The 24,940-nt window shown below is 41.7% G+C and overlaps 5 protein-coding genes across 5 annotated transcripts; all 5 read right to left on the bottom strand.

The window, feature by feature from the left end:
* Positions 1–271: 271 nt before the first annotated feature.
* LOC141499485 (E3 ubiquitin-protein ligase TRIM11-like) lies at positions 272–1,654 on the bottom strand. The gene has a single exon (XM_074202182.1). The coding sequence runs from the start codon at positions 1,652–1,654 to the stop codon at positions 272–274; it is 1,383 nt and encodes a 460-aa protein (XP_074058283.1).
* A 2,648-nt stretch (positions 1,655–4,302) lies between these two features.
* On the bottom strand, positions 4,303–5,685 carry LOC141499484 (putative E3 ubiquitin-protein ligase TRIML1). Its single transcript, XM_074202181.1, has one exon. It carries the CDS (start codon positions 5,683–5,685, stop codon positions 4,303–4,305), a length of 1,383 nt encoding a protein of 460 aa, XP_074058282.1.
* A 5,900-nt stretch (positions 5,686–11,585) lies between these two features.
* On the bottom strand, positions 11,586–12,969 carry LOC141499483 (E3 ubiquitin-protein ligase TRIM11-like). The gene is given in 2 exon segments (XM_074202180.1): positions 11,586–12,350; positions 12,352–12,969. Coding segments are annotated over 2 exon segments (1,383 nt in total).
* A 5,855-nt stretch (positions 12,970–18,824) lies between these two features.
* On the bottom strand, positions 18,825–20,209 carry LOC141499482 (E3 ubiquitin-protein ligase TRIM11-like). Its single transcript, XM_074202179.1, is given in 2 exon segments — positions 18,825–19,946; positions 19,949–20,209. Coding segments are annotated over 2 exon segments (1,383 nt in total).
* A 2,652-nt stretch (positions 20,210–22,861) lies between these two features.
* On the bottom strand, positions 22,862–24,244 carry LOC141499481 (putative E3 ubiquitin-protein ligase TRIML1). Its single transcript, XM_074202178.1, has one exon. It carries the CDS (start codon positions 24,242–24,244, stop codon positions 22,862–22,864), a length of 1,383 nt encoding a protein of 460 aa, XP_074058279.1.
* Between the last annotated feature and the right edge of the window lie 696 nt (positions 24,245–24,940).

The following is a 24,940-nucleotide window of genomic DNA, read 5'->3' as shown; positions in this document are numbered from 1 at the left end:
CTAAAAAATGGAAAAAGGTACGATCAGTTTCATTTTTATTAAAAATTTTACAAGCATTTAATAAACTCAACAACATTCTAGGCATCTGATAGAGAATGAAATGAAAATTCTTGGTATAACATACTTTATGGTTCAGCTTAGTCAAGATGGAATTGGTCTTTAGCAGGGAGAGTAGGTTCAATGATTTTCATGTAACAGAGTAGGCGTAATTGGGTTAACAGTGGCTGAAATCCATCTGGCCAAAAAGGATATAAAACTTGATCTCTCTCAATTAGGAGCAGATTGTGAGAGAGCAATCCTTTGTCTTAGACAGTCTGAAGAAGGGCAGGAATTGCCCTGAGAATGAAGTGGTAGGAAAAGTATAAATTAGATATCTCTTTTTCACATGATAAAATGATATCTCTCCATGTTCATAGTCAAGGAAAATGCCCACCTTTAAATCAAGTACACTGGCCTGGCGGTATTGTACATGGGAATAAAGACTGTGTTGGGCCTGGGCAAAAAGATAGAAGGAATTGTTTACCTGTCTATTACTAAGCACAAAGGAGTTTTGAAAGTCTTTTGATTTGTTACAGAAGCCAACACACCAGGCAGTGTTATTGGGTACCTCTACCTCCCAGTAATATTTCCCTGAAGTAAAGGACTGAGTCCCAAGTACTTGGGCAAACCCTATTGGTCCCCAACTATTGTTGGGTATTTCCTCCTGGACACCTCCATATCTCACACTCTTCAGATCCTCAGTTATGATGAGACCATGATCTGCTGTTGTGCAATCCAGAGTAATGTCCACTTTCAAACTGAAAATCCATTCCATAAGTCCAGGGATGGAACGGATAGGGATGGATGTACGGGCGGGCTCAGTATCTTTTTGGAGCACAAGTTCATTCTTCTTGAATACCCCTTTCACGTCCTGGAGCAAATCCAAATCTGGTTTCTTACATTCTTCCTCCAACTCTGTGATCTTCTCCCTTAATTCTTGACTCTGTTCAGTCAATTCACTGATTCTCCTATTTTGTCTCTCTAAAGTACTTCTCCCCTCTGTTTGAAGATTTGATAGATAGGCATCCTTCTCCTCATGTAGGAGTTGTATGAATTTATGGAATTCAGACAAAATATTCTTCTTTTGAATGTCTATTTCCATCTCTAACAATGAAAATTTCGTCTTCTCATATTTCAACTGCCGAGCAACAACCTCACTTTTCTTCCACAAAGAAGTCACAGTTTCTTGGAGCTTCCCCCTGCAGTTCTCAGCAGCCTCATCTGTGCAGCAGAGGCTGTGAGTCTCATGCTCCTGAGATTGAGAACAGGACACACAGATTAGGCTCTGGTCATCCTCACAGAACAGCTTCTTCACTTTCTGATGAACCTCACACTTGCCATGTCCTTCAGGGTTGCAGAGACCACTGGGTCTGAGTTTTTTGAGAATGTCAGCCAGTTTCCCAAGTCTCACATTGGCTTTGTATTCCCTCTGCTGGGAGACACTCCTGCACTCTGGACAGAGAAGAGTAGAGGCTTGCTGCCAGCTTCTGAGGAGGCAAGAATGGCAAAAACTGTGGCCACACTGAATGGACACTGGTTTTGTGAAGAAATCCATGCAGATGGGACAGGTGACCTCTTTCTGGAGGTCTTCCACTGACTCTGGACAAGAGGCCATTTTGCCTTGTTCCTTCTGAGATGTTTACTTTGGTCTCAGAGTTCTGCCTTTTCCTCTGCTTGCAGTACACACAGTGAATCTGAGTCTTCCCTTATCTCAGCAGCCCTCATATATCTCCCCAGAACCTCGAAAACCTGAAACCCTCCCTTCCTTCCACATGTGAATGCTCCTGGTGATCAGCCTCTGAGCTCTGCCTGCACCTCTGCTTGCTGTGCTCAGAGAGAATCTGAGGCTTGCCTTATGCCAGTAACCCTTTTATACTTCCCTGGAAACCTGAAATCTCTCCTTCTCCCAAGGTGTGAATTCTGCTGCTTCTTCAAGGTGTGAACTCTGTTCATTTTCACCAATTGCTTTCTTCCTGATCAGAGCTCTGCTTTTACCTCTCCTTACATTGTACACACAGAATCTCAATCTTCCCTCACCCCACTTAGTCCTATTATAAATCCCGGGAACCTTGAAGCCCTTCCTCCCTTTAAGGTGTGAATTCCATTCATTCTTTCACTACTTCTTTTCTTCAGTCAGAGCTCTGCTTTTCCCTTTCACTGTTGTATACACAATGAATCTCAATCCTCCCTCATCCCAGTAGCCCTATTATAGCTCCCTGGAAGCCTGAAACCCCTACTTTCTTCAAGATATGATCTCTCCTGCTATTCCCCTTGTACTATTCAGAGTTATTGTAGAGGATAAAATGAGGTCAGGAACAGTGGGACACCACTGATCAATGATTGATACTTAATACATTCCTACAATATATGCTCAAACTGAAAAGGGAATAAATGTAATTTTATCTTTTATGCATAGGCATATGGTTCAGTACTTGGAAGGAGATAGTTCCACTGCCTTGGAGGGCCACATTTTAGGGAAGAAGCTTGAATGAATTGAATGTCTAAAGTGTGCTTGATTGAGATGGCAAAAGTTCTTGATTCCATTTCATAGATATTCACTGATAATCATTCATGTTCTTACTGTGAACCCAGCTCTCTGTAAAATGTTGGGGATACAAAAAGAGACAGCCCCTGCCCACAAGGAGTTTACAATCTGATAAAGTTTACATGAAGGAATGATGGATGTTTAACCAGAAGAAGGGGAAAACAAGACCAGGTAGAGTTATCTAAAAGTTGTGCCCAAGTATTTAAGACTTGTCATGAGGATAAAAGCTTAGGCATTTTGTGTTTCTTTCCAAAAGCCAAGACTAGTTGGACATTACAAAGAATGGAAGGGAAAACTTCCTCACAATTCAAGTTATATAAAATTGGCCCAAGTTGTCTCAGCAGGTAATGAATTCTCCTTACCTGGAGGTCTTTAAGAAAACTGAGGTAACAATGTAAGCTCACTGTTTAGAACAGATTTTTATTGTGTTTGGGATTCAGTTAGATCTTGCCTTCTAAATATATATAATCCTTTGTTCTGGCCCAATTTTCTCCATTAATACTATGTTCACTGCAAGGATGAACTTTTCCTGATTGCATATCCTATCATTTCAGTTTTATTCATCTCATTTCTTGTGTTGATTTTGAACTCTGCCCAGACAAGTCAGTCCTTTGCCTGTACACAAACAGCTGATGGGGAACTTTCATCCAGTGGAGAAGACAGATGTTTTTCCCTGTTTGTTAAAATAAAATCAGTTTCTGAGAAACTTGATTCATGGTTCCTGGAGTTGTGCACTGATTCAACCTTTCTGGAGAGTAATTCAGACATATGCCCAAAGGGCTATAAAACTCTGTATATCCTTTCAGCCAAATAGAATATTAAAGAGGGTAAAAGGCTCATGAGTGCAAACATATTCCTAGTTCTCATTTTTCTTCCAAGAATTAGAAACTGAGGGCAGACCCATCAATTGAAGAATGGCTGAACAAATGGTTGTTTATGAATGGGATGGAATATTATGTTCAACAAGAAATCTCAAGCAGATAAATTTCAGAAACTTCTCTAGAGATTTAGAGGAATTGATGCAAAGGAAAGTGAGTAGAAGCTGGAGATCATGGTACACATGTGTTGCAACATTGTGTGATCATCAACTTTGATGGACACGATAAAACAATGATCAGAGATAGTTCCAAAAGAGTCGTGATGGACAATGTCATCCACATCCAGACAAAGGACTTTGGAGTCTAAAGGCAGAGCAAAGCATACTATGTTCAAGATTTTGATTTGTCTGTCTTAACCATAAATTTTTACCTTTTGTTCTGATTTCTCAACAGCATGACTAATATGGAAGTATGGTTGAAGGCCATTTTTAACTTGTATAATTTCTATCAGATTTCTTGCTGTCTTAGACTGGGCATGGGTAGGAGCAAAGAGAGGAAGGGAGAAATATGTGAAAATGAAAATCTTACAAAAATATATGTTACAATTATCTTTGGAAAAAAGAAGAGGCTAAAAAATGGAAAAAAGGTAGGATCAGTTTCATTTTTATTAAAAATTTTACAAGCATTTAATAAATTCAACAACATTCTAGGCATCTGATAGAGAATGAAATGAAAATTCTTGGTATAACATACTTTATGGTTCAGCTTAGTCAAGATGGAATTGGTCTTTAGCAGGGAGAGTAGGTTCAATGATTTTCATGCAACAGAATAAGCATAATTGGGTTAACAGTGCCTCAAATCCATCTGGCCAAAAAGGATATAAATCTTGATCTCTCTCAATTAGGAGCAGATTGTGAGAGAGCAATCCTTTGTCTTAGACAGACTGAAGAAGGGCAAGAATTGCCCTGAGAATGAAGTGGTAGGAAAAGTATAAATTAGATACGTCTTTTTCACATGATAAAATGATACCTCTCCCTGTTCATAGTCAAGGAAAATGCCCACCTTTAAATCAGGCTCACTGGCCTGGCGGTATTGTACATGGGGATAAAGATTGTGTTGGGCCTGGGCAAAAAGATAGTAGGAATTGTTTACCTGTCTATTAATAAGCACAAAGAAGTCTTGAAATTCTTTTGATTTGTTACAGAAGCCAACACACCAGGCAGTGTTATTGGGTACCTCTACCTCCCAGTAATATCTCCCAGAAGTGAAGGACTGAGTCCCAAGTACTTGGGCAAACTCTATTTGTCCCTGACTATTGTTGGGTATTTCCTCCTGGACACCTCCATATCTCACACTCTTCAGATCTTCAGTTATGATGAGACCATGATCTGCTGTTGTGCAATCCAGAGTTATGTCCACTTTCAAACTGAAAACCCGTTCCATAAGTCTGGGGATGCACAGCATAGGGATGTACGTATGGACACGCTCAATATCTTTTTGGAGCACAAGTTCGTTCTTCTTGAATACTCCTTTCACATCCTTGAGCAAATCCAAATCTGGTTTCTTACATTCTTCCTCCAACTCTGTGATCTTCTGCCTTAATTCTTGACTCTGTTCAGTCAATTCACTGATTCTCCTTTTTCGTCTCTCCAAACCTCTTGTCCCCTCTGTTTCAAGATTTGATAGATGGGCATCCTTCTCCTCATGTAGGAGTTGTATGAGTTTATGGAATTCAGACAAAATATTCTTCTTTTGAATGTCTATTTCCATCCCTAACAAAGAAAATTTCGTCTTCTCATACTTCAATTGCCGAGCAACAACCTCACTTTTCCTCCACAAAGAAGCCACAGTTTCTTGGAGCTTCCCCCTGCAGTTCTCAGCAGCCTCATCTGTGCAGCAGAGGCTGTGAGTCTCATGCTCCTGAGATTGAGAACAGGACACACAGATTAGGCTCTGGTCATCCTCACAGAACAGCTTTTTCACTTTCTGATGAACCTCACACTTGCCATGTCCTTCAGGGTTCCGGAGACCACTGGGTCTGAGTTTTTTGAGAATGTCAGCCAGTTTCCCAAGTCTCACATTGGCTTTGTATTCCCTCTGCTGGGAGACACTCCTGCACTCTGGACAGAGAAGAGTAGAGGCTTGCTGCCAGCTTCTGAGGAGGCAAGAATGGCAAAAACTGTGGCCACACTGAATGGACACTGGTTTTGTGAAGAAATCCATGCAGATGGGACAGGTGACCTCTGTCTGGAGGTCTTCCACTGACTCTGGACAAGAGGCCATTTTGCCTTGTTCCTTCTGAGATGTTTACTTTGGTCTCAGAGTTCTGCCTTTTCCTCTGCTTGCAGTACACACAGTGAATCTGAGTCTTGCCTTATCTCAGCAGCCCTCATATATCTCCCTAGAACCTTGAAAACCTAAAATGCTCCCTTCCTTTCACATGTGAATGCTCTTCGTGGTCAGGCTCTGAGCTCTGCCTGCACCTCTGCTTGTAGGGCTCACAGAGAATCTGAGACTTGGCTTATGCCAGCAGCCCTTTTATACTTCCCTGGAAACCTGAAATCTCTCCTTCTCCCAAGGTGTGAATTCTGCTGCTTCTTCAAGGTGTGAACTCTGTTGGTTTTCACCACTTGCTTTCTTCCTGATCAGAGCTCTGCTTTTTCCTCTCCTTACATTATACACACAGAATCTCAATCTTCCCTCACCCCACTTAGTCCTATTATAAATCCCTGGGACCCTGAAGCCCTTCCTACCTTTAAGGTGTGAATTCCATTCATTTTTCACCACTTGTTTTCTTTTTTTTTTTCTGATTGTCTTTTTTTTATTTCTTTTTTATTCTCGTTTTCTCCATACGTTTTTTTACATTAATAAAATGTTCTTGTTCACAAGTACCCAAAATACCCCTCCTCTTCCATGAATATAGATAGACTTGTTTGGGCAAACAAAGTAAAGGGGAGAGAAAAAAATTAAAATAAAAAATATAATAATAGTAATAATTGTAGGTATGGTCAGGTTCCTCAATGGACAAAGCACCAGCCCTGGAGCCACGAGCACCCGAGACCATATCCAGCCTCTTCAACCCAACAATCACCCAGCCGTGTGACATGCAAGCCACCCGATCACCACTGACCTGCAAAAACCAAAAAAAGAAAGAAAAACAAGACCCAAAATAAAATCAAATAGTAATAATAGTAGGGGTGGCTGGGTGGCAGAAAGAGCATTGGCCCTTGAGCCAGGAGCACCTGGGTCCATATCAGGCCCCAGACACCCAAAGATCACCCCGCTATGCAGCCCTAGGCAGGCCATCCAGCCTCACTTGCCCTGCACCCTCCCCCAAATAATAATAACAAAAAAATGTGCTTGAGTCTTGGTTCCAACACCAACAACTCTGTCATGGGTGGATCTCATTCTTTATGATAAGTCCATCACAAAAGTTATTTCCATATTTTTCCACTGTTGCCATTACTGATCCCAACTCCCTCCTTTCTTATTTCTCCACTACCATGTACTCTATTTTCTCTCATTTCACTATGACTCCGCTGTAGTGTCGGTGAGTGGCGCAGCAGACAGATCCCTGGTCCTGGGGCCAAGAAGCCCTGAGCCCCCCTACCACCCCTTAGGCCCAGAATCCACCCAGCCCTGTGGTCCTGGGCAGGCCTTGCATTCCCAGCCCCTTGCAAGAAGTAAGAAAGAAAATGTGTTATATCTGGCCACTCTCCCCCCATGGTCCATCCTCTCCTCCTTTATTCACATCCCCACCCCTTCCCCCTGCTCCCCCCTCCTTCTTACTCCAGATGTCTATACCCCATTGAGTATATTTGCTGTTTCCTCTCCTAGCCATCTCTGATGAGAGCAAAGTTTCCCTCATTCCCCCTTGCCTCCCCCCTTCCATATCATTGCAATAGCTCATTGTAATAAAAACAATCTTATGTGAAATATCTTGGACTGGAAATTCCCCCTCCCCTTTTTCTTTCTCCCATTCCATTTCCCTTTTTTTCTATTGACTCCATTTTTACACCATATTTTATCTTCGAATTCAGCTTTCTCCTGTGCTTCAACTATAAAAGCTCTCTCTACCTGCTCTATTAACTGAGAAGGTTCATATGAGTATTATCAGTGTCATTTTTCTATGCAGGAATGCATGCAGTTCATCCTCATTAAGTCCCTCATATTTCCCCCCTCTCCTCCAATCTCCATGCTTCACCTGAGTACTGTATATGATGATCAAACCTTCTGTTCAGCTCTGGCCATTCCAAAAGGAACATTTGAAATTCCCCCTGGTTCATTGAAAGTCCATCTTTTTCCCTGGAAAAGGACATTCAGCCTTGGTGGGTAGTTCATTCCTGGCTGCATTCTAAGCTCTCTTGCCTTCTGGTACATTGTATTCCAAGCCCTACGAGCTTCCAATGTAGCTGCTGCTAAGTCCTGTGTGATCCTGACTGCAGCTCCACAATATTTGAATTGTGTCCTTCTGGCTGCTTGTAATATTTTCTCTTTGACTTGGGAGTTCTGGAACTTGGCTATAATATTCCTATGGGTTTGTTTTTTGGGATCTCTTTCTCTGGGGGATCGGTGGATTCTCTCCATTTCTATTTTGCCCTCTGCTTCTAGGATATCAGGGCAATTTTCCTGTAGTAATTCTTTGAAAATGATGTCAAGGGCTCTTTTCCTGATCATGACTTTTCAGGTATTCCAATAGTTTTTAAACTATCTTTCCTAAGTCTGTTTTCCATATCAGTTGTTTTTCAATGAGATATTTCACATTTTCTTCTAATTTTTCATTTTTTTTGTTTTGAAGTATTGATTCCTGATTTCTGTTAAATTCATCAGTCTCCCTGAATTCTATTCTTTGACTGAAGGATTTGTTCTCCTCAGAGAGTTTTCTTATCTCTTTTTCCATCTGGCCAATTTTGCTTTTTAAAGCATTCTTCTCCTCAATAACTTTTTGAACTGTTTTATCCATTTTATCTAAGCTGGTTTTTAGCATGCTATTTTCTTCAGCATTTTTTTGGATTTCCTTGACTAAGCTACGGACTTCATTTTCATGTTTTTCCTGCATCTCTCTCCTTTCTTTTCCCAGTTTTTCTTCCAACACCCTCATTTGATTTTCAAAGTCTTTTTTGAGCTCTGTCATAGCCTGAGCCCAATTTCTGTTTTACTTGGCGTCTTTAGATGCAGGAGCTTGTGCTTCCTCATCTTCAGACTGAGTATTTTGGTCCTTCTTGGGCTCATTTGCGAAATATTTCTCAATAGTCTTCTTTTTGTTTCTCTGCTTGCTCATTTTCCCAGGCTGGGCCTGGTTTGGGGTGTTTCTTGAGCTTTTGGGACACTCCCACAAGGGGTCTCAGTGTGTGAGGCTCTGTCCTCCCTCCTGTTCTGTGAATGACCATAAGCACCTCCCTCTTCCATGGGGCTGAGGTGGGGGGGGGGGGGCTGCTGTTCTATGGTGGGGCCTAGACTGCTATCAGGATCTGAATGTGGTCAGAGCCAGAGAGTCCTATTCCAGAGGTAGAGGAAAGAGCTCTGCAGTCTCTCCTCACTCCCCACCCCTCAGCTCAATGGGCTCATGCCATGAGGGTTCCTGCTTACCAGCTCCTCCTGCTTCTATTTCCTGGATCAGGGCTGCTGAAAGACCATGCTGCTAGCTGTGTGCCCTGAGGGCGGGGCTCCACGTGCTTGCTCTCCTAGAGGTCCCCCACTGTTCCCCCACTTTGTGCCCAGTGCTCCTCGGGGTACAGCTCAGGAGGACTCCCCCGCTGCTGTGAGCTGAGACTCCCAGTGGCCTGGTGCTGCCTCCGGAAGGCTGAGGTTTTTTTTGGCTCTGGCAGGCCACCCCTCTGGTGGGCTGCCTCTCTAATCCCAAGAAACAGAGTCTTTCTGCTCTTTTCCAGGTTACCTTGAGTAAAACTGCCTCACTGGGACACTTTGTAGGTTCTGTCTCTTGAAAGGTTAGTTAGAGTCCTTAGCTGATGAATTTTATCAGAGAGCTCCTAGGACGCGATCCCTTCTTGTCGCCATCTTGGCGCCGCCTCCACCACTTGTTTTCTTCAGTCAGAGCTCAGCTTTTCCCTTTCCCTGTTGTGTACACAATGAATCTCAAATCCTCCTTCATCCCAGTAGCCCTATTATAGCTCCCGGGAAGCCTGAAACCCCTACTTTCTTCAAGATATGATCTCTCCTGCTATTCCCCTTGTACTATTCAGAGTTATTGTAGAGGATAAAATGAGGTCAGGAACAGTGGGGACACAACTGATCAATGATTGATACTTAATACATTCCTACAATATATGCTCAAACTGAAAAGGGAATAAATATAATTTTATCTTTTATGCATAGGCATATGGTTCAGTACTTGGAAGGAGATAGTTCCACTGCCTTGGAGGGCCACATTTTAGGGAAGAACCTTTAATGAATTGAATGTCTAAAGTGTGCTTGATTGGGATGGCAAAAGTTCTTGATTCCATTTCATAGATATTCACTGATAATCATTTATGTTCTTACTGTGAACCCAGCTCTCTGTAAAATGTTGGGGATACAAAAAGAGACAGCCCCTGCCCACAAGGAGTTTACAATCTGATAAAGTTTACATGAAGGAATGATGGATGTTTAACCAGAAGAAGGGGAAAACAAGACCAGGTAGAGTTGTCTAAAAGTTGTGCCCAAGTATTTAAGACTTGTCATGAGGATAAAAGCTTAGGCATTTTGTGTTTCTTTCCAAAAGCCAAGACTAGTTGGACATTACAAAGAATGGAAGGGAAAACTTCCTCACAATTCAAGTTATATAAAAGTGGCCCAAGTTTTCTGAGCAGGTAATGAATTCTCCGTACCTGGAGGTATTTAAGAAAACTGAGGTAACAAGGTAAGCTGGCTGTTTAGAACAGATTTTTGTTGTGTTTGGGATTCAGTTAGATCTTGCCTTCCAAATATATATAATCCTCTGTTCTTGCCCCAATTTTCTCCATTAATAGTATGTTTAATGCAAGGATGAACTTTTCCTGATTGCATATCCTATCGTTTCAGTTTTATTCATCTGATTTCTTGTGTTGATTTTGAACTCTGCCCAGACAAGTCAGTCCTTTACCTGTACAGAAATAGCTGTTGCGGAACTTTCATCCAGTGGAGAAGACAGATGTTTTTCCCTGTTTGTTAAAATAAAATCAGTTTCTGAGAAACTTGCTTCATGGTTCCTGGAGTTGTGCACTGATTCAAATTTCTGGAGGGTAATTCGAACATATGGCCAAAGGGCTATAAAACTCTGTATATCCTTTCAACCAAATAGAATATTAAAAAAGGGTAAAAGGCTCACGAGTGCAAAAATAATAGTAGTTCTCCTTTTGTTTTCAAGAATTAGAAACTGAGGGCAGACACATCAATTGAAGAATGGCTGAAAAAATGGTTGTATGTGAATGGGGTGGAATATTGTGTTCAATAAGAAATCACAAGCAGATAAATTTCAGAATCTTCTCTAGATTTAGAGGAACTGATGCAAAGGAAACTGAGTAGAAACTGGAGATCATGGTACACATGAGTAGCAACATTGTGCGATCATCAACTTTGATGGACACGATAAAACAATGATCAGAGATATTTCCAAGAGAGTTGTGATGGAGAATGTCATCCACATCCAGACAAAGGACTTTGGAGTCTAAAGGCAGAGCAAAGCATACTATGTTCAAGATTTTTGATTTGTCTGTCTTCACCATATTTTTTTACCTTTTGTTCTGATTTTTCAGCAGCATGACTAATATGGAGGTATGGTTGAAGGCCATTTTCAACTTGTATAATTTTTTATCAGATTTGTTGCTGTCTTGGACTGGGGATGGGTGGGAGCAAAGAGAGGAAGGGAGAAATATGTGAAAATGAAAATCTTACATAAATATATGTTGCCATCATCTTTGGAAAAAAGAAGAGGCTAAAAAAAGGAAAAAGGTTTGATCAGTTTCATTTTTATTAAAAATTTTACAAGCATTTAATAAACTCAACAACATTCTAGGCATCTGATAGAGAATGAAATGAAAATTCTTGGTATAACATACTTTATGGTTCAGCTCAGTCAAGATGGAATTGGTCTTTAGCAGGGAGAGTACGTTCAATGATTTTCATGTAACAGAGTAGGCATAATTGGGTTAACAGTTGCTGAAATCCATCTGGCCAAAAAGGATATAAATCTTGATCTCTCTCAATTAGGAGCAGATTGTGAGAGAGCAATCCTTTGTCTTAGACAGACTGAAGAAGGGCAAGAATTGCCCTGAGAATGAAGTGGTAGGAAAAGTATAAATTAGATATCTCTTTTTCACATGATAAAATGATATCTCTCCATGTTCATAGTCAAGGAAAATGCCTACCTTTAAATCAAGTACACTGGCCTGGCGGTATTGTACATGGGAATAAAGACTGTGTTGGGCCCCAGCAAAAAGATAGAAGGAATTGTTTACCTGTCTATTACTAAGCACAAAGGAGTTTTGAAAGTCTTTTGATTTGTTACAGAAGCCAACACACCAGGCAGTGTTATTGGGTACCTCTACCTCCCAGTAATATTTCCCTGAAGTAAAGGACTGAGTCCCAAGTACTTGGGCAAACCCTATTGGTCCCCAACTATTGTTGGGTATTTCCTCCTGGACACCTCCATATCTCACACTCTTCAGATCCTCAGTTATGATGAGACCATGATCTGCTGTTGTGCAATCCAGAGTAATGTCCACTTTCAAACTGAAAATCCATTCCATAAGTCCGGGGATGGAACAGATAGGGATGGATGTATGGACGGGCTCAGTACCTTTTTGGAGCACAAGTTCATTCTTCTTGAATAACCCTTTCACGTCCTGGAGCAAATCCAAATCTGGTTTCTTACATTCTTCCTCCAACTCTGTGATCTTCTCCCTTAATTCTTGACTCTGTTCAGTCAATTCACTGATTCTCCTATTTTGTCTCTCTAAAGTACTTCTCCCCCTCTGTTTGAAGATTTGATAGATAGGCATCCTTCTCCTCATGTAGGAGTTGTATGAATTTATGGAATTCAGACAAAATATTCTTCTTTTGAATGTCTATTTCCATCTCTAACAATGAAAATTTCGTCTTCTCATATTTCAACTGCCGAGCAACAACCTCACTTTTCTTCCACAAAGAAGTCACAGTTTCTTGGAGCTTCCCCCTGCAGTTCTCAGCAGCCTCATCTGTGCAGCAGAGGCTGTGAGTCTCATGCTCCTGAGATTGAGAACAGGACACACAGATTAGGCTCTGGTCATCCTCACAGAACAGCTTCTTCACTTTCTGATGAACCTCACACTTGCCATGTCCTTCAGGGTTGCAGAGACCACTGGGTCTGAGTTTTTTGAGAATGTCAGCCAGTTTCCCAAGTCTCACATTGGCTTTGTATTCCCTCTGCTGGGAGACACTCCTGCACTCTGGACAGAGAAGAGTAGAGGCTTGCTGCCAGCTTCTGAGGAGGCAAGAATGGCAAAAACTGTGGCCACACTGAATGGACACTGGTTTTGTGAAGAAATCCATGCAGATGGGACAGGTGACCTCTTTCTGGAGGTCTTCCACTGACTCTGGACAAGAGGCCATTTTGCCTTGTTCCTTCTGAGATGTTTACTTTGGTCTCAGAGTTCTGCCTTTTCCTCTGCTTGCAGTACACACAGTGAATCTGAGTCTTCCCTTATCTCAGCAGCCCTCATATATCTCCCCAGAACCTCAAAGACCTGAAACCCTCCCTTCCTTTCTTCCACATGTGAATGCTCCTGGTGGTCAGCTTCTGAGCTCTGCCTGCACCTCTGCTTGCAGTGCTCACAGAGAATCTGAGACTTGGCTTATGCCAGTAGCCCTTTTATAGTTCCCTGGAAACCTGAAATCTCTCCTTCTCCCAAGGTGTGAATTCTGCTGCTTCTTGAAGGTGTGAACTCTGTTGGTTTTCACCAATTGCTTTCTTGCTGATCAGAGCTCGGCTTTTTCCTCTCCTTACAGTGTACACGCAGAATCTCAATCTTCCCTCACCCCACTTAGTCCTATTATAAATCCTGGGAACCCTGAAGCCCTTCCTACCTTTAAGGTGTGAATTCCATTCCTTTTTTCAATACTTCTTTTCTTCAGTCAGAGCTCTGCTTTTCCGTTTCCCTGTTATGTACACAATGAATCTCAATCCTCCCTCATCCCAGTAGCCCTATAGATAGACTTGTTTGGGCAAACAAAGTAAAGGGGAGAGAAAAAAATTAAAATAAAAAATATAATAATAGTAATCAATTGTAGGTATGGTCAGGTTCCTCTGGACAAAGCACCAGCCCTGGAGCCACGAGCACCCGAGACCATATCCAGCCTCTTCAACCCAACAATCACCCAGCCGTGTGACATGCAAGCCACCCGATCACCACTGACCTGCAAAAACCAAAAAAAGAAAGAAAAACAAGACCCAAAATAAAATCAAATAGTAATAATAGTAGGGGTGGCTGGGTGGCAGAAAGAGCATTGGCCCTTGAGCCAGGAGCACCTGGGTCCATATCAGGCCCCAGACACCCAAAGATCACCCCGCTATGCAGCCCTAGGCAGGCCATCCAGCCTCACTTGCCCTGCACCCTCCCCCAAATAATAATAACAAAAAAAATGTGCTTGAGTCTTGGTTCCAACACCAACAACTCTGTCATGGGTGGATCTCATTCTTTATGATAAGTCCATCACAAAAGTTATTTCCATATTTTTCCACTGTTGCCATTACTGATCCCAACTCCCTCCTTTCTTATTTCTCCACTACCATGTACTCTATTTTCTCTCATTTCACTATGACTCCGCTGTAGTGTCGGTGAGTGGCGCAGCAGACAGATCCCTGGTCCTGGGGCCAAGAAGCCCTGAGCCCCCCTACCCACCCCTTAGGCCCAGAATCCACCCAGCCCTGTGGTCCTGGGCAGGCCTTGCATTCCCAGCCCCTTGCAAGAAGTAAGAAAGAAAATGTGTTATATCTGGCCACTCTCCCCCCATGGTCCATCCTCTCCTCCTTTATTCACATCCCCACCCCTTCCCCCTGCTCCCCCCCTCCTTCTTACTCCAGATGTCTATACCCCATTGAGTATATTTGCTGTTTCCTCTCCTAGCCATCTCTGATGAGAGCAAAGTTTCCCTCATTCCCCCTTGCCTCCCCCCTTCCATATCATTGCAATAGCTCATTGTAATAAAAACAATCTTATGTGAAATATCTTGGACTGGAAATTCCCCCTCCCCTTTTTCTTTCTCCCATTCCATTTCCCTTTTTTTCTATTGACTCCATTTTTACACCATATTTTATCTTCGAATTCAGCTTTCTCCTGTGCTTCAACTATAAAAGCTCTCTCTACCTGCTCTATTAACTGAGAAGGTTCATATGAGTATTATCAGTGTCATTTTTCTATGCAGGAATGCATGCAGTTCATCCTCATTAAGTCCCTCATATTTCCCCCCTCTCCTCCAATCTCCATGCTTCACCTGAGTCCTGTATCTGAAGATCAAACCTTCTGTTCAGCTCTGGCCATTCCAAAAGGAACATTTGAAATTCCCCTGGTTCATTGAAAGTCCATCTTTTTCCCTGGAAAAGGACATTCAGCCTTGGTGGGTAGTTCATTCCTGGCTGCATTCTAAGCTCTCTTGCCTTCTGGTACATTGTATTCCAAGCCCTACGAGCTTCCAATGTAGCTGCTGCTAAGTCCTGTGTGATCCTGACTGCAGCTCCACAATATTTGAACTGTGTCCTTCTGGCTGCTTGTAATATTTTCTCTTTGACTTGGGAGTTCTGGAACTTGGCTATAATATTCCTATGGGTTTGTTTTTTGGGATCTCTTTCTCTGGGGGATCGGTGGATTCTCTCCATTTCTATTTTGCCCTCTGCTTCTAGGATATCAGGGCAATTTTCCTGTAGTAATTCTTTGAAAATGATGTCAAGGCTCTTTTCCTGATCATGACTTTTCAGGTATTCCAATAGTTTTTAAACTATCTTTCCTAAGTCTGTTTTCCATATCAGTTGTTTTTCAATGAGATATTTCACATTTTCTTCTAATTTTTCATTTTTTTTGTTTTGAAGTATTGATTCCTGATTTCTGTTAAATTCATCAGTCTCCCTGAATTCTATTCTTTGACTGAAGGATTTGTTCTCCTCAGAGAGTTTTCTTATCTCTTTTTCCATCTGGCCAATTTTGCTTTTTAAAGCATTCTTCTCCTCAATAACTTTTTGAACTGTTTTATCCATTTTATCTAAGCTGGTTTTTAGCATGCTATTTTCTTCAGCATTTTTTTGGATTTCCTTGACTAAGCTACGGACTTCATTTTCATGTTTTTCCTGCATCTCTCTCCTTTCTTTTCCCAGTTTTTCTTCCAACACCCTCATTTGATTTTCAAAGTCTTTTTTGAGCTCTGTCATAGCCTGAGCCCAATTTCTGTTTTACTTGGCGTCTTTAGATGCAGGAGCTTGTGCTTCCTCATCTTCAGACTGAGTATTTTGGTCCTTCTTGGGCTCATTTGCGAAATATTTCTCAATAGTCTTCTTTTTGTTTCTCTGCTTGCTCATTTTCCCAGGCTGGGCCTGGTTTGGGGTGTTTCTTGAGCTTTTGGGACACTCCCACAAGGGTCTCAGTGTGTGAGGCTCTGTCCTCCCTCCTGTTCTGTGAATGACCATAAGCACCTCCCTCTTCCATGGGGCTGAGGTGGGGGGGGGGGGGGCTGCTGTTCTATGGTGGGGCCTAGACTGCTATCAGGATCTGAATGTGGTCAGAGCCAGAGAGTCCTATTCCAGAGGTAGAGGAAAGAGCTCTGCAGTCTCTCCTCACTCCCCACCCCTCAGCTCAATGGGCTCATGCCATGAGGGTTCCTGCTTACCAGCTCCTCCTGCTTCTATTTCCTGGATCAGGGCTGCTGAAAGACCATGCTGCTAGCTGTGTGCCCTGAGGGCGGGGCTCCACGTGCTTGCTCTCCTAGAGGTCCCCCACTGTTCCCCCACTTTGTGCCCAGTGCTCCTCGGGGTACAGCTCAGGAGACTCCCCCGCTGCTGTGAGCTGAGACTCCCAGTGGCCTGGTGCTGCCTCCGGAAGGCTGAGGTTTTTTTGGCTCTGGCAGGCCACCCCTCTGGTGGGCTGCCTCTCTAATCCCAAGAAACAGAGTCTTTCTGCTCTTTTCCAGGTTACCTTGAGTAAAACTGCCTCACTGGGACACTTTGTAGGTTCTGTCTCTTGAAAGGTTAGTTAGAGTCCTTAGCTGATGAATTTTATCAGAGAGCTCCTAGGACGCGATCCCTTCTTGTCGCCATCTTGGCGCCGCCTCCACCACTTGTTTTCTTCAGTCAGAGCTCAGCTTTTCCCTTTCCCTGTTGTGTACACAATGAATCTCAAATCCTCCTTCATCCCAGTAGCCCTATTATAGCTCCCAGGAAGCCTGAAACCCCTACTTTCTTCAAGATATGATCTCTCCTGCTATTCCCCTTGTACTATTCAGAGTTATTGTAGAGGATAAAATGAGGTCAGGAACAGTGGGACACAACTGATCAATGATTGATACTTAATACATTCCTACAATATATGCTCAAACTGAAAAGGGAATAAATATAATTTTATCTTTTATGCATAGGCATATGGTTCAGTACTTGGAAGGAGATAGTTCCACTGCCTTGGAGGGCCACATTTTAGGGAAGAACCTTTAATGAATTGAATGTCTAAAGTGTGCTTGATTGGGATGGCAAAAGTTCTTGATTCCATTTCATAGATATTCACTGATAATCATTTATGTTCTTATTGTGAACCCAGCTCTCTGTAAAATGTTGGGGATACAAAAAGAGACAGCCCCTGCCCACAAGGAGTTTACAATCTGATAAAGTTTACATGAAGGAATGATGGATGTTTAACCAGAAGAAGGGGAAAACAAGACCAGGTAGAGTTGTCTAAAAGTTGTGCCCAAGTATTTAAGACTTGTCATGAGGATAAAAGCTTAGGCATTTTGTGTTTCTTTCCAAAAGCCAAAAGTAGTTGGAAATTACAAAGAATGAAAGGGAAAACTTCCTCACAATTCAAGTTATATAAAAGTGGCCCAAGTTTTCTGAGCAGGTAATGAATTCTCCGTACCTGGAGGTATTTAAGAAAACTGAGGTAACAAGGTAAGCTGGCTGTTTAGAACAGATTTTTGTTGTGTTTGGGATTCAGTTAGATCTTGCCTTCCAAATATATATAATCCTCTGTTCTTGCCCCAATTTTCTCCATTAATAGTATGTTTAATGCAAGGATGAACTTTTCCTGATTGCATATCCTATCGTTTCAGTTTTATTCATCTGATTTCTTGTGTTGATTTTGAACTCTGCCCAGACAAGTCAGTCCTTTACCTGTACAGAAATAGCTGTTGCGGAACTTTCATCCAGTGGAGAAGACAGATGTTTTTCCCTGTTTGTTAAAATAAAATCAGTTTCTGAGAAACTTGCTTCATGGTTCCTGGAGTTGTGCACTGATTCAAATTTCTGGAGGGTAATTCGAACATATGGCCAAAGGGCTATAAAACTCTGTATATCCTTTCAACCAAATAGAATATTAAAAAAGGGTAAAAGGCTCACGAGTGCAAAAATAATAGTAGTTCTCCTTTTGTTTTCAAGAATTAGAAACTGAGGGCAGACACATCAATTGAAGAATGGCTGAAAAAATGGTTGTATGTGAATGGGGTGGAATATTGTGTTCAATAAGAAATCACAAGCAGATAAATTTCAGAATCTTCTCTAGATTTAGAGGAACTGATGCAAAGGAAACTGAGTAGAAACTGGAGATCATGGTACACATGAGTAGCAACATTGTGCGATCATCAACTTTGATGGACACGATAAAACAATGATCAGAGATATTTCCAAGAGAGTTGTGATGGAGAATGTCATCCACATCCAGACAAAGGACTTTGGAGTCTAAAGGCAGAGCAAAGCATACTATGTTCAAGATTTTTGATTTGTCTGTCTTCACCATATTTTTTTACCTTTTGTTCTGATTTTTCAGCAGCATGACTAATATGGAGGTATGGTTGAAGGCCATTTTCAACTTGTATAATTTTTTATCAGATTTGTTGCTGTCTTGGACTGGGGATGGGTGGGAGCAAAGAGAGGAAGGGAGAAATATGTGAAAATGAAAATCTTACATAAATATATGTTGCCATCATCTTTGGAAAAAAGAAGAGGCTAAAAAAAGGAAAAAGGTTTGATCAGTTTCATTTTTATTAAAAATTTTACAAGCATTTAATAAACTCAACAACATTCTAGGCATCTGATAGAGAATGAAATGAAAATTCTTGGTATAACATACTTTATGGTTCAGCTCAGTCAAGATGGAATTGGTCTTTAGCAGGGAGAGTACGTTCAATGATTTTCATGTAACAGAGTAGGCATAATTGGGTTAACAGTTGCTGAAATCCATCTGGCCAAAAAGGATATAAATCTTGATCTCTCTCAATTAGGAGCAGATTGTGAGAGAGCAATCCTTTGTCTTAGACAGACTGAAGAAGGGCAAGAATTGCCCTGAGAATGAAGTGGTAGGAAAAGTATAAATTAGATATCTCTTTTTCACATGATAAAATGATATCTCTCCATGTTCATAGTCAAGGAAAATGCCTACCTTTAAATCAACTACACTGGCCTGGCGGTATTGTACATGGGAATAAAGACTGTGTTGGGCCCCAGCAAAAAGATAGAAGGAATTGTTTACCTGTCTATTACTAAGCACAAAGGAGTTTTGAAAGTCTTTTGATTTGTTACAGAAGCCAACACACCAGGCAGTGTTATTGGGTACCTCTACCTCCCAGTAATATTTCCCTGAAGTAAAGGACTGAGTCCCAAGTACTTGGGCAAACCCTATTGGTCCCCAACTATTGTTGGGTATTTCCTCCTGGACACCTCCATATCTCACACTCTTCAGATCCTCAGTTATGATGAGACCATGATCTGCTGTTGTGCAATCCAGAGTAATGTCCACTTTCAAACTGAAAATCCATTCCATAAGTCCGGGGATGGAACAGATAGGGATGGATGTATGGACGGGCTCAGTACCTTTTTGGAGCACAAGTTCATTCTTCTTGAATAACCCTTTCACGTCCTGGAGCAAATCCAAATCTGGTTTCTTACATTCTTCCTCCAACTCTGTGATCTTCTCCCTTAATTCTTGACTCTGTTCAGTCAATTCACTGATTCTCCTATTTTGTCTCTCTAAAGTACTTCTCCCCTCTGTTTGAAGATTTGATAGATAGGCATCCTTCTCCTCATGTAGGAGTTGTATGAATTTATGGAATTCAGACAAAATATTCTTCTTTTGAATGTCTATTTCCATCTCTAACAATGAAAATTTCGTCTTCTCATACTTCAACTGCCGAGCAACAACCTCACTTTTCCTCCACAAAGAAGTCACAGTTTCTTGGAGCTTCCCCCTGCAGTTCTCAGCAGCCTCATCTGTGCAGCAGAGGCTGTGAGTCTCATGCTCCTGAGATTGAGAACAGGACACACAGATTAGGCTCTGGTCATCCTCACAGAACAGCTTCTTCACTTTCTGATGAACCTCACACTTGCCATGTCCTTCAGGGTTGCAGAGACCACTGGGTCTGAGTTTTTTTTGAGAATGTCAGCCAGTTTCCCAAGTCTCACATTGGCTTTGTATTCCCTCTGCTGGGAGACACTCCTGCACTCTGGACAGAGAAGAGTAGAGGCTTGCTGCCAGCTTCTGAGGAGGCAAGAATGGCAAAAACTGTGGCCACACTGAATGGACACTGGTTTTGTGAAGAAATCCATGCAGATGGGACAGGTGACCTCTTTCTGGAGGTCTTCCACTGACTCTGGACAAGAGGCCATTTTGCCTTGTTCCTTCTGAGATGTTTACTTTGGTCTCAGAGTTCTGCCTTTTCCTCTGCTTGCAGTACACACAGTGAATCTGAGTCTTCCCTTATCTCAGCAGCCCTCATATATCTCCCCAGAACCTCAAAGACCTGAAACCCTCCCTTCCTTTCTTCCACATGTGAATGCTCCTGGTGGTCAGCTTCTGAGCTCTGCCTGCACCTCTGCTTGCAGTGCTCACAGAGAATCTGAGACTTGGCTTATGCCAGTAGCCCTTTTATAGTTCCCTGGAAACCTGAAATCTCTCCTTCTCCCAAGGTGTGAATTCTGCTGCTTCTTGAAGGTGTGAACTCTGTTGGTTTTCACCAATTGCTTTCTTGCTGATCAGAGCTCGGCTTTTTCCTCTCCTTACAGTGTACACGCAGAATCTCAATCTTCCCTCACCCCACTTAGTCCTATTATAAATCCTGGGAACCCTGAAGCCCTTCCTACCTTTAAGGTGTGAATTCCATTCCTTTTTTCAATACTTCTTTTCTTCAGTCAGAGCTCTGCTTTTCCGTTTCCCTGTTATGTACACAATGAATCTCAATCCTCCCTCATCCCAGTAGCCCTATTATAGCTCCCTGGAAGCCTGAAACTCCTACTTTCTTCAAGATATGATTTCTCCTGCTATTCCCCTTGTTCTATTAAGAGTTATTGTAGAGGATAAAATGAGGTCAGGAACAGTGGGACACCACTGAACAATGATTGATACTTAATACATTCCTACAATATATGCTCAAATTGAAGAGGGAATAAATGTAATTTTATCTTTTATGCATAGGCATATGGTTCAGTACTTGGAAGGAGATAGTTCCACTGCCTTGAACGGCCACATTTTAGGGAAGAACCTTTAATGAATTGAATGTCTAAAGTGTGTTTGATTGGGATGGCAAAAGTTCTTGATTCTACTTCATAGATGTCCACTGATAATCATTTATGTTCTTACTGTGAACCCAGCTCTCTGTAAAATGTTGGGGATATAAAAAGAGACAGTCCCTGCCCACAAGGAGTTTACAATCTGATAAAGTTTACATGAAAGAATGATGGATGTTTAACCAGAAGAAGGGGAAAACAAGACCAGGTAGAGTTGTCTAAAAGTTGTGCCCAAGTTTTTAAGACTTGTCATGAGGATAAAAGCTTAGGCATTTTGTGTTTCTTTCCAAAAGCCAACAGTAGTTGGAAATTACAAAGAATGAAAGGGAAAACTTCCTCAAAATTCAAGTTATATAAAAGTGGCCCAAGTTTTCTCAGCAGGTAATGAATTCTCCTTACCTGGAGGTCTTTTAGAAAACTGAGGTAACAAGGTAAGCTGGCTGTTTAGAACAGATTTTTGTTGTGTTTGGGATTCAATTAGATCTTGCCTTCTAAATATATATAATCCTTTGTTCTTGCCCCAATTTTCTCCATTATTAGTATGTTTACTGCAAGGATGAACTTTTCCTGATTGCATATCCTATCGTTTCAGTTTTATTCATCTCATTTCTTGTGTTGATTTTGAACTCTGCCCAGACAAGTCAGTCCTTTGCCTATACACAAACAGCTGATGGGGAACTTTCATCCAGTGGAGAAGACAGATGTTTTTCCCTGTTTGTTAAAATAAAATCAGTTTCTGAGAAACTTGGTTCATGGTTCGTGGAGTCGTGCACTGATTCAACCTTTCTGGAGTGTAATTCGGACACATGCCCAAAGGACTATGAAACTCTGTATATCCTTTCAGCCAAATAGAATTTTAAAAAGGGTAAAAGGCTCATGAGTGCAAACATATTCCTAGTTCTCATTTTGTTTCCAAGAATTAGAAACTGAGGGCAGACCCATCAATTGAAGAATGGCTGAACAAATGGTTGTTTATGAATGGGATGGAATATTATGTTCAATAAGAAATCTCAAGCAGATAAATTTCAGAAACTTCTCTAGAGATTTAGAGGAACTGATGCAAAGGAAAGTGAGTAGAAGCTGGAGATCATGGTACACATGTGTAGCAACATTGTGCGATCATCAACTTTGATGGACACGATAAAACAATGATCAGAGATAGTTCCAAGAGAGTTGTGATGGACAATGTCATCCACATCCTGACAAAGGACGTTGGAGTCTAAAGGCAGAGCAAAGCATACTATGTTCAAGATTTTGATTTGTCTGTCTTGGCCATAATTTTTTACCTTTTGTTCTGATTTCTCAACAGCATGACTAATATGGAGGTATGGTTGAAGGCCATTTTTAACTTGTATAATTTCTATCAGATTTCTTGCTGTCTTAGACTGGGCATGGGTAGGAGCAAAGAGAGGAAGGGAGAAATATGTGAAAATGAAAATCTTACAAAAATATATGTTACAATTATCTTTGGAAAAAAGAAGAGGCTAAAAAATGGAAAAAGGTATGATCAGTTTCATTTTTATCAAAAATTTTACAAGCATTTAATAAACTCAACAACATTCTAGGCATCTGATAGAGAATGAAATGAAAATTCTTGGTATAACATACTTTATGGTTCAGCTTAGTCAAGATGGAATTGGTCTTTAGCAGGGAGAGTACGTTCAATGATTTTCATGTAACAGAGTAGGTGTAATTGGGTTAACAGTGGCTGAAATCCATCTGGCCAAAAAGGATATAAATCTTGATCTTTCTAAATTAGGAGCAGATTGTGAGAGAGCAATCCTTTGTCTTAGACAAACTGAAGAAGGGCAGGAATTGCCCGGAGAATGAAGTGGTATGAAAAGTGTAAATTAGATATGTCTTTTTCACATGATAAAATGATATCTCTCCCTGTTGATAGTCAAGGAAAATGCCCACCTTTAAATCAAGCTCACTGGCCTGGCGGTATTGTACATGGGGATAAAGATTGTGTTGCGCCTGAGCAAAAAGATAGTAGGAATTGTTTACCTGTGTATTACTAAGAACAAAGAAGTTTTGAAAGTCTTTTGATTTGTTACAGAAGCCAACACACCAGGCAGTGTTATTGGGTACCTCTACCTCCCAGTAATATCTCCCTGAAGTGAAGGACTGAATCCCAAATACTTGGGCAAACTCTATTTGTCCCCGACTATTGTTGGGTATTTCCTCCTGGACACCTCCATATCTCACACTCTTCAGATCTTCAGTTATGATGAGACCATGATCTGCTGTTGTACAGTCCAGAGTTATGTCCACTTTCAAACTGAAAATCTGTTCCATAAATCCGGGGATGCGCAGGATAGGGATGTACGTATGGATGCGCTCAATATCTTTTTGGAGCACAAGTTCGTTCTTCTTGAATACTCCTTTCACATCCTTGAGCAAATCCAAATCTGGTTTCTTACATTCTTCCTCCAACTCTGTGATCTTCTGCCTTAATTCTTGACTCTGTTCAGTCAATTCACTGATTCTCCTTTTTCGTCTCTCCAAACCTCTTGTCCCCTCTGTTTCAAGATTTGATAGATGGGCATCCTTCTCCTCATGTAGGAGTTGTATGAGTTTATGGAATTCAGACAAAATATTCTTCTTTTGAATGTCTATTTCCATCCCTAACAAAGAAAATTTCGTCTTCTCATACTTCAATTGCCGAGCAACAACCTCACTTTTCCTCCACAAAGAAGCCACAGTTTCTTGGAGCTTCCCCCTGCAGTTCTCAGCAGCCTCATCTGTGCAGCAGAGGCTGTGAGTCTCATGCTCCTGAGATTGAGAACAGGACACACAGATTAGGCTCTGGTCATCCTCACAGAACAGCTTCTTCACTTTCTGATGAACCTCACACTTGCCATGTCCTTCAGGGTTGCAGAGACCACTGGGTCTGAGTTTTTTGAGAATGTCAGCCAGTTTCCCAAGTCTCACATTGGCTTTGTATTCCCTCTGCTGGGAGACACTCCTGCACTCTGGACAGAGAAGAGTAGAGGCTTGCTGCCAGCTTCTGAGGAGGCAAGAATGGCAAAAACTGTGGCCACACTGAATGGACACTGGTTTTGTGAAGAAATCCATGCAGATGGGACAGGTGACCTCTTTCTGGAGGTCTTCCACTGACTCTGGACAAGAGGCCATTTTGCCTTGTTCCTTCTGAGATGTTTACTTTAGTCTCAGAGTTCTGCCTTTTCCTCTGCTTGCAGTACACACAGTGAATCTGAGTCTTGCCTTATCTCAGCAGCCCTCATATATCTCCCCAGAACATTGAGAACCCTTCCTTCCTTCCTTCCATATGTGAATGCTTCTGGTGTTCAGCCTCTGAGTTCTGCCTGCTCCTCTGCTTGCAGTGCTCACAGAGAATCTGAGACTTGGCTTATGGCAGCAGCCCTTTTATAGTACCCTGGAAACTTGAAACCTGTCCTTCTCCCAAGGTGTGAATTCTGCTGCTTCTTCAAGGTGTGAACTCTGTTGGTTTTCACCACTTCTTTTCTTCATGGTTTTCACCACTTGTTTTCTTCAGGATCAGAACTCTGGTTTTTTCTCCCCTTGCAGTGTACACAGTGAATGTCAGTCTTCTCTTATCCCAGTACCTTATAGCTCCCTGGAAGCCTGAAGGCCCCTCCTTCCTTCAGGGTTAGAACTTCCCTCCTGTCCTGTTCTTCTAATCAAAGTTATTGTTGAGGATACAATGAGGTCAGGAAGAGTGGGACATCACTAATCAATAACAGATGCTTATTAAATTTGCACAATATGATAAGGCCTAAAAGGAGTAATTACAACTTTACAGTTTATGGATAGGCTTATCCCCTACTTGGAAGGGGATAGTTCCTCTTC

This window comes from Macrotis lagotis, chromosome X (genome assembly GCF_037893015.1).
Source record: "Macrotis lagotis isolate mMagLag1 chromosome X, bilby.v1.9.chrom.fasta, whole genome shotgun sequence".
Classification (NCBI taxonomy): Eukaryota; Metazoa; Chordata; class Mammalia; order Peramelemorphia; family Peramelidae; genus Macrotis; species Macrotis lagotis.
Note: the sequence above shows the minus strand (reverse complement) of the source record. Positions and strands in the feature narration are given on the sequence as shown.

Bases quoted from the DNA above. Each gene is read 5' to 3' on its own strand.
- LOC141499485 (XM_074202182.1), bottom strand. From the start codon at position 1,654: ATGGCCTCTTGTCCAGAGTCAGTGGAAGACCTCCAGAAAGAGGTCACC.
- LOC141499481 (XM_074202178.1), bottom strand. From the start codon at position 24,244: ATGGCCTCTTGTCCAGAGTCAGTGGAAGACCTCCAGAAAGAGGTCACC.
- LOC141499484 (XM_074202181.1), bottom strand. From the start codon at position 5,685: ATGGCCTCTTGTCCAGAGTCAGTGGAAGACCTCCAGACAGAGGTCACC.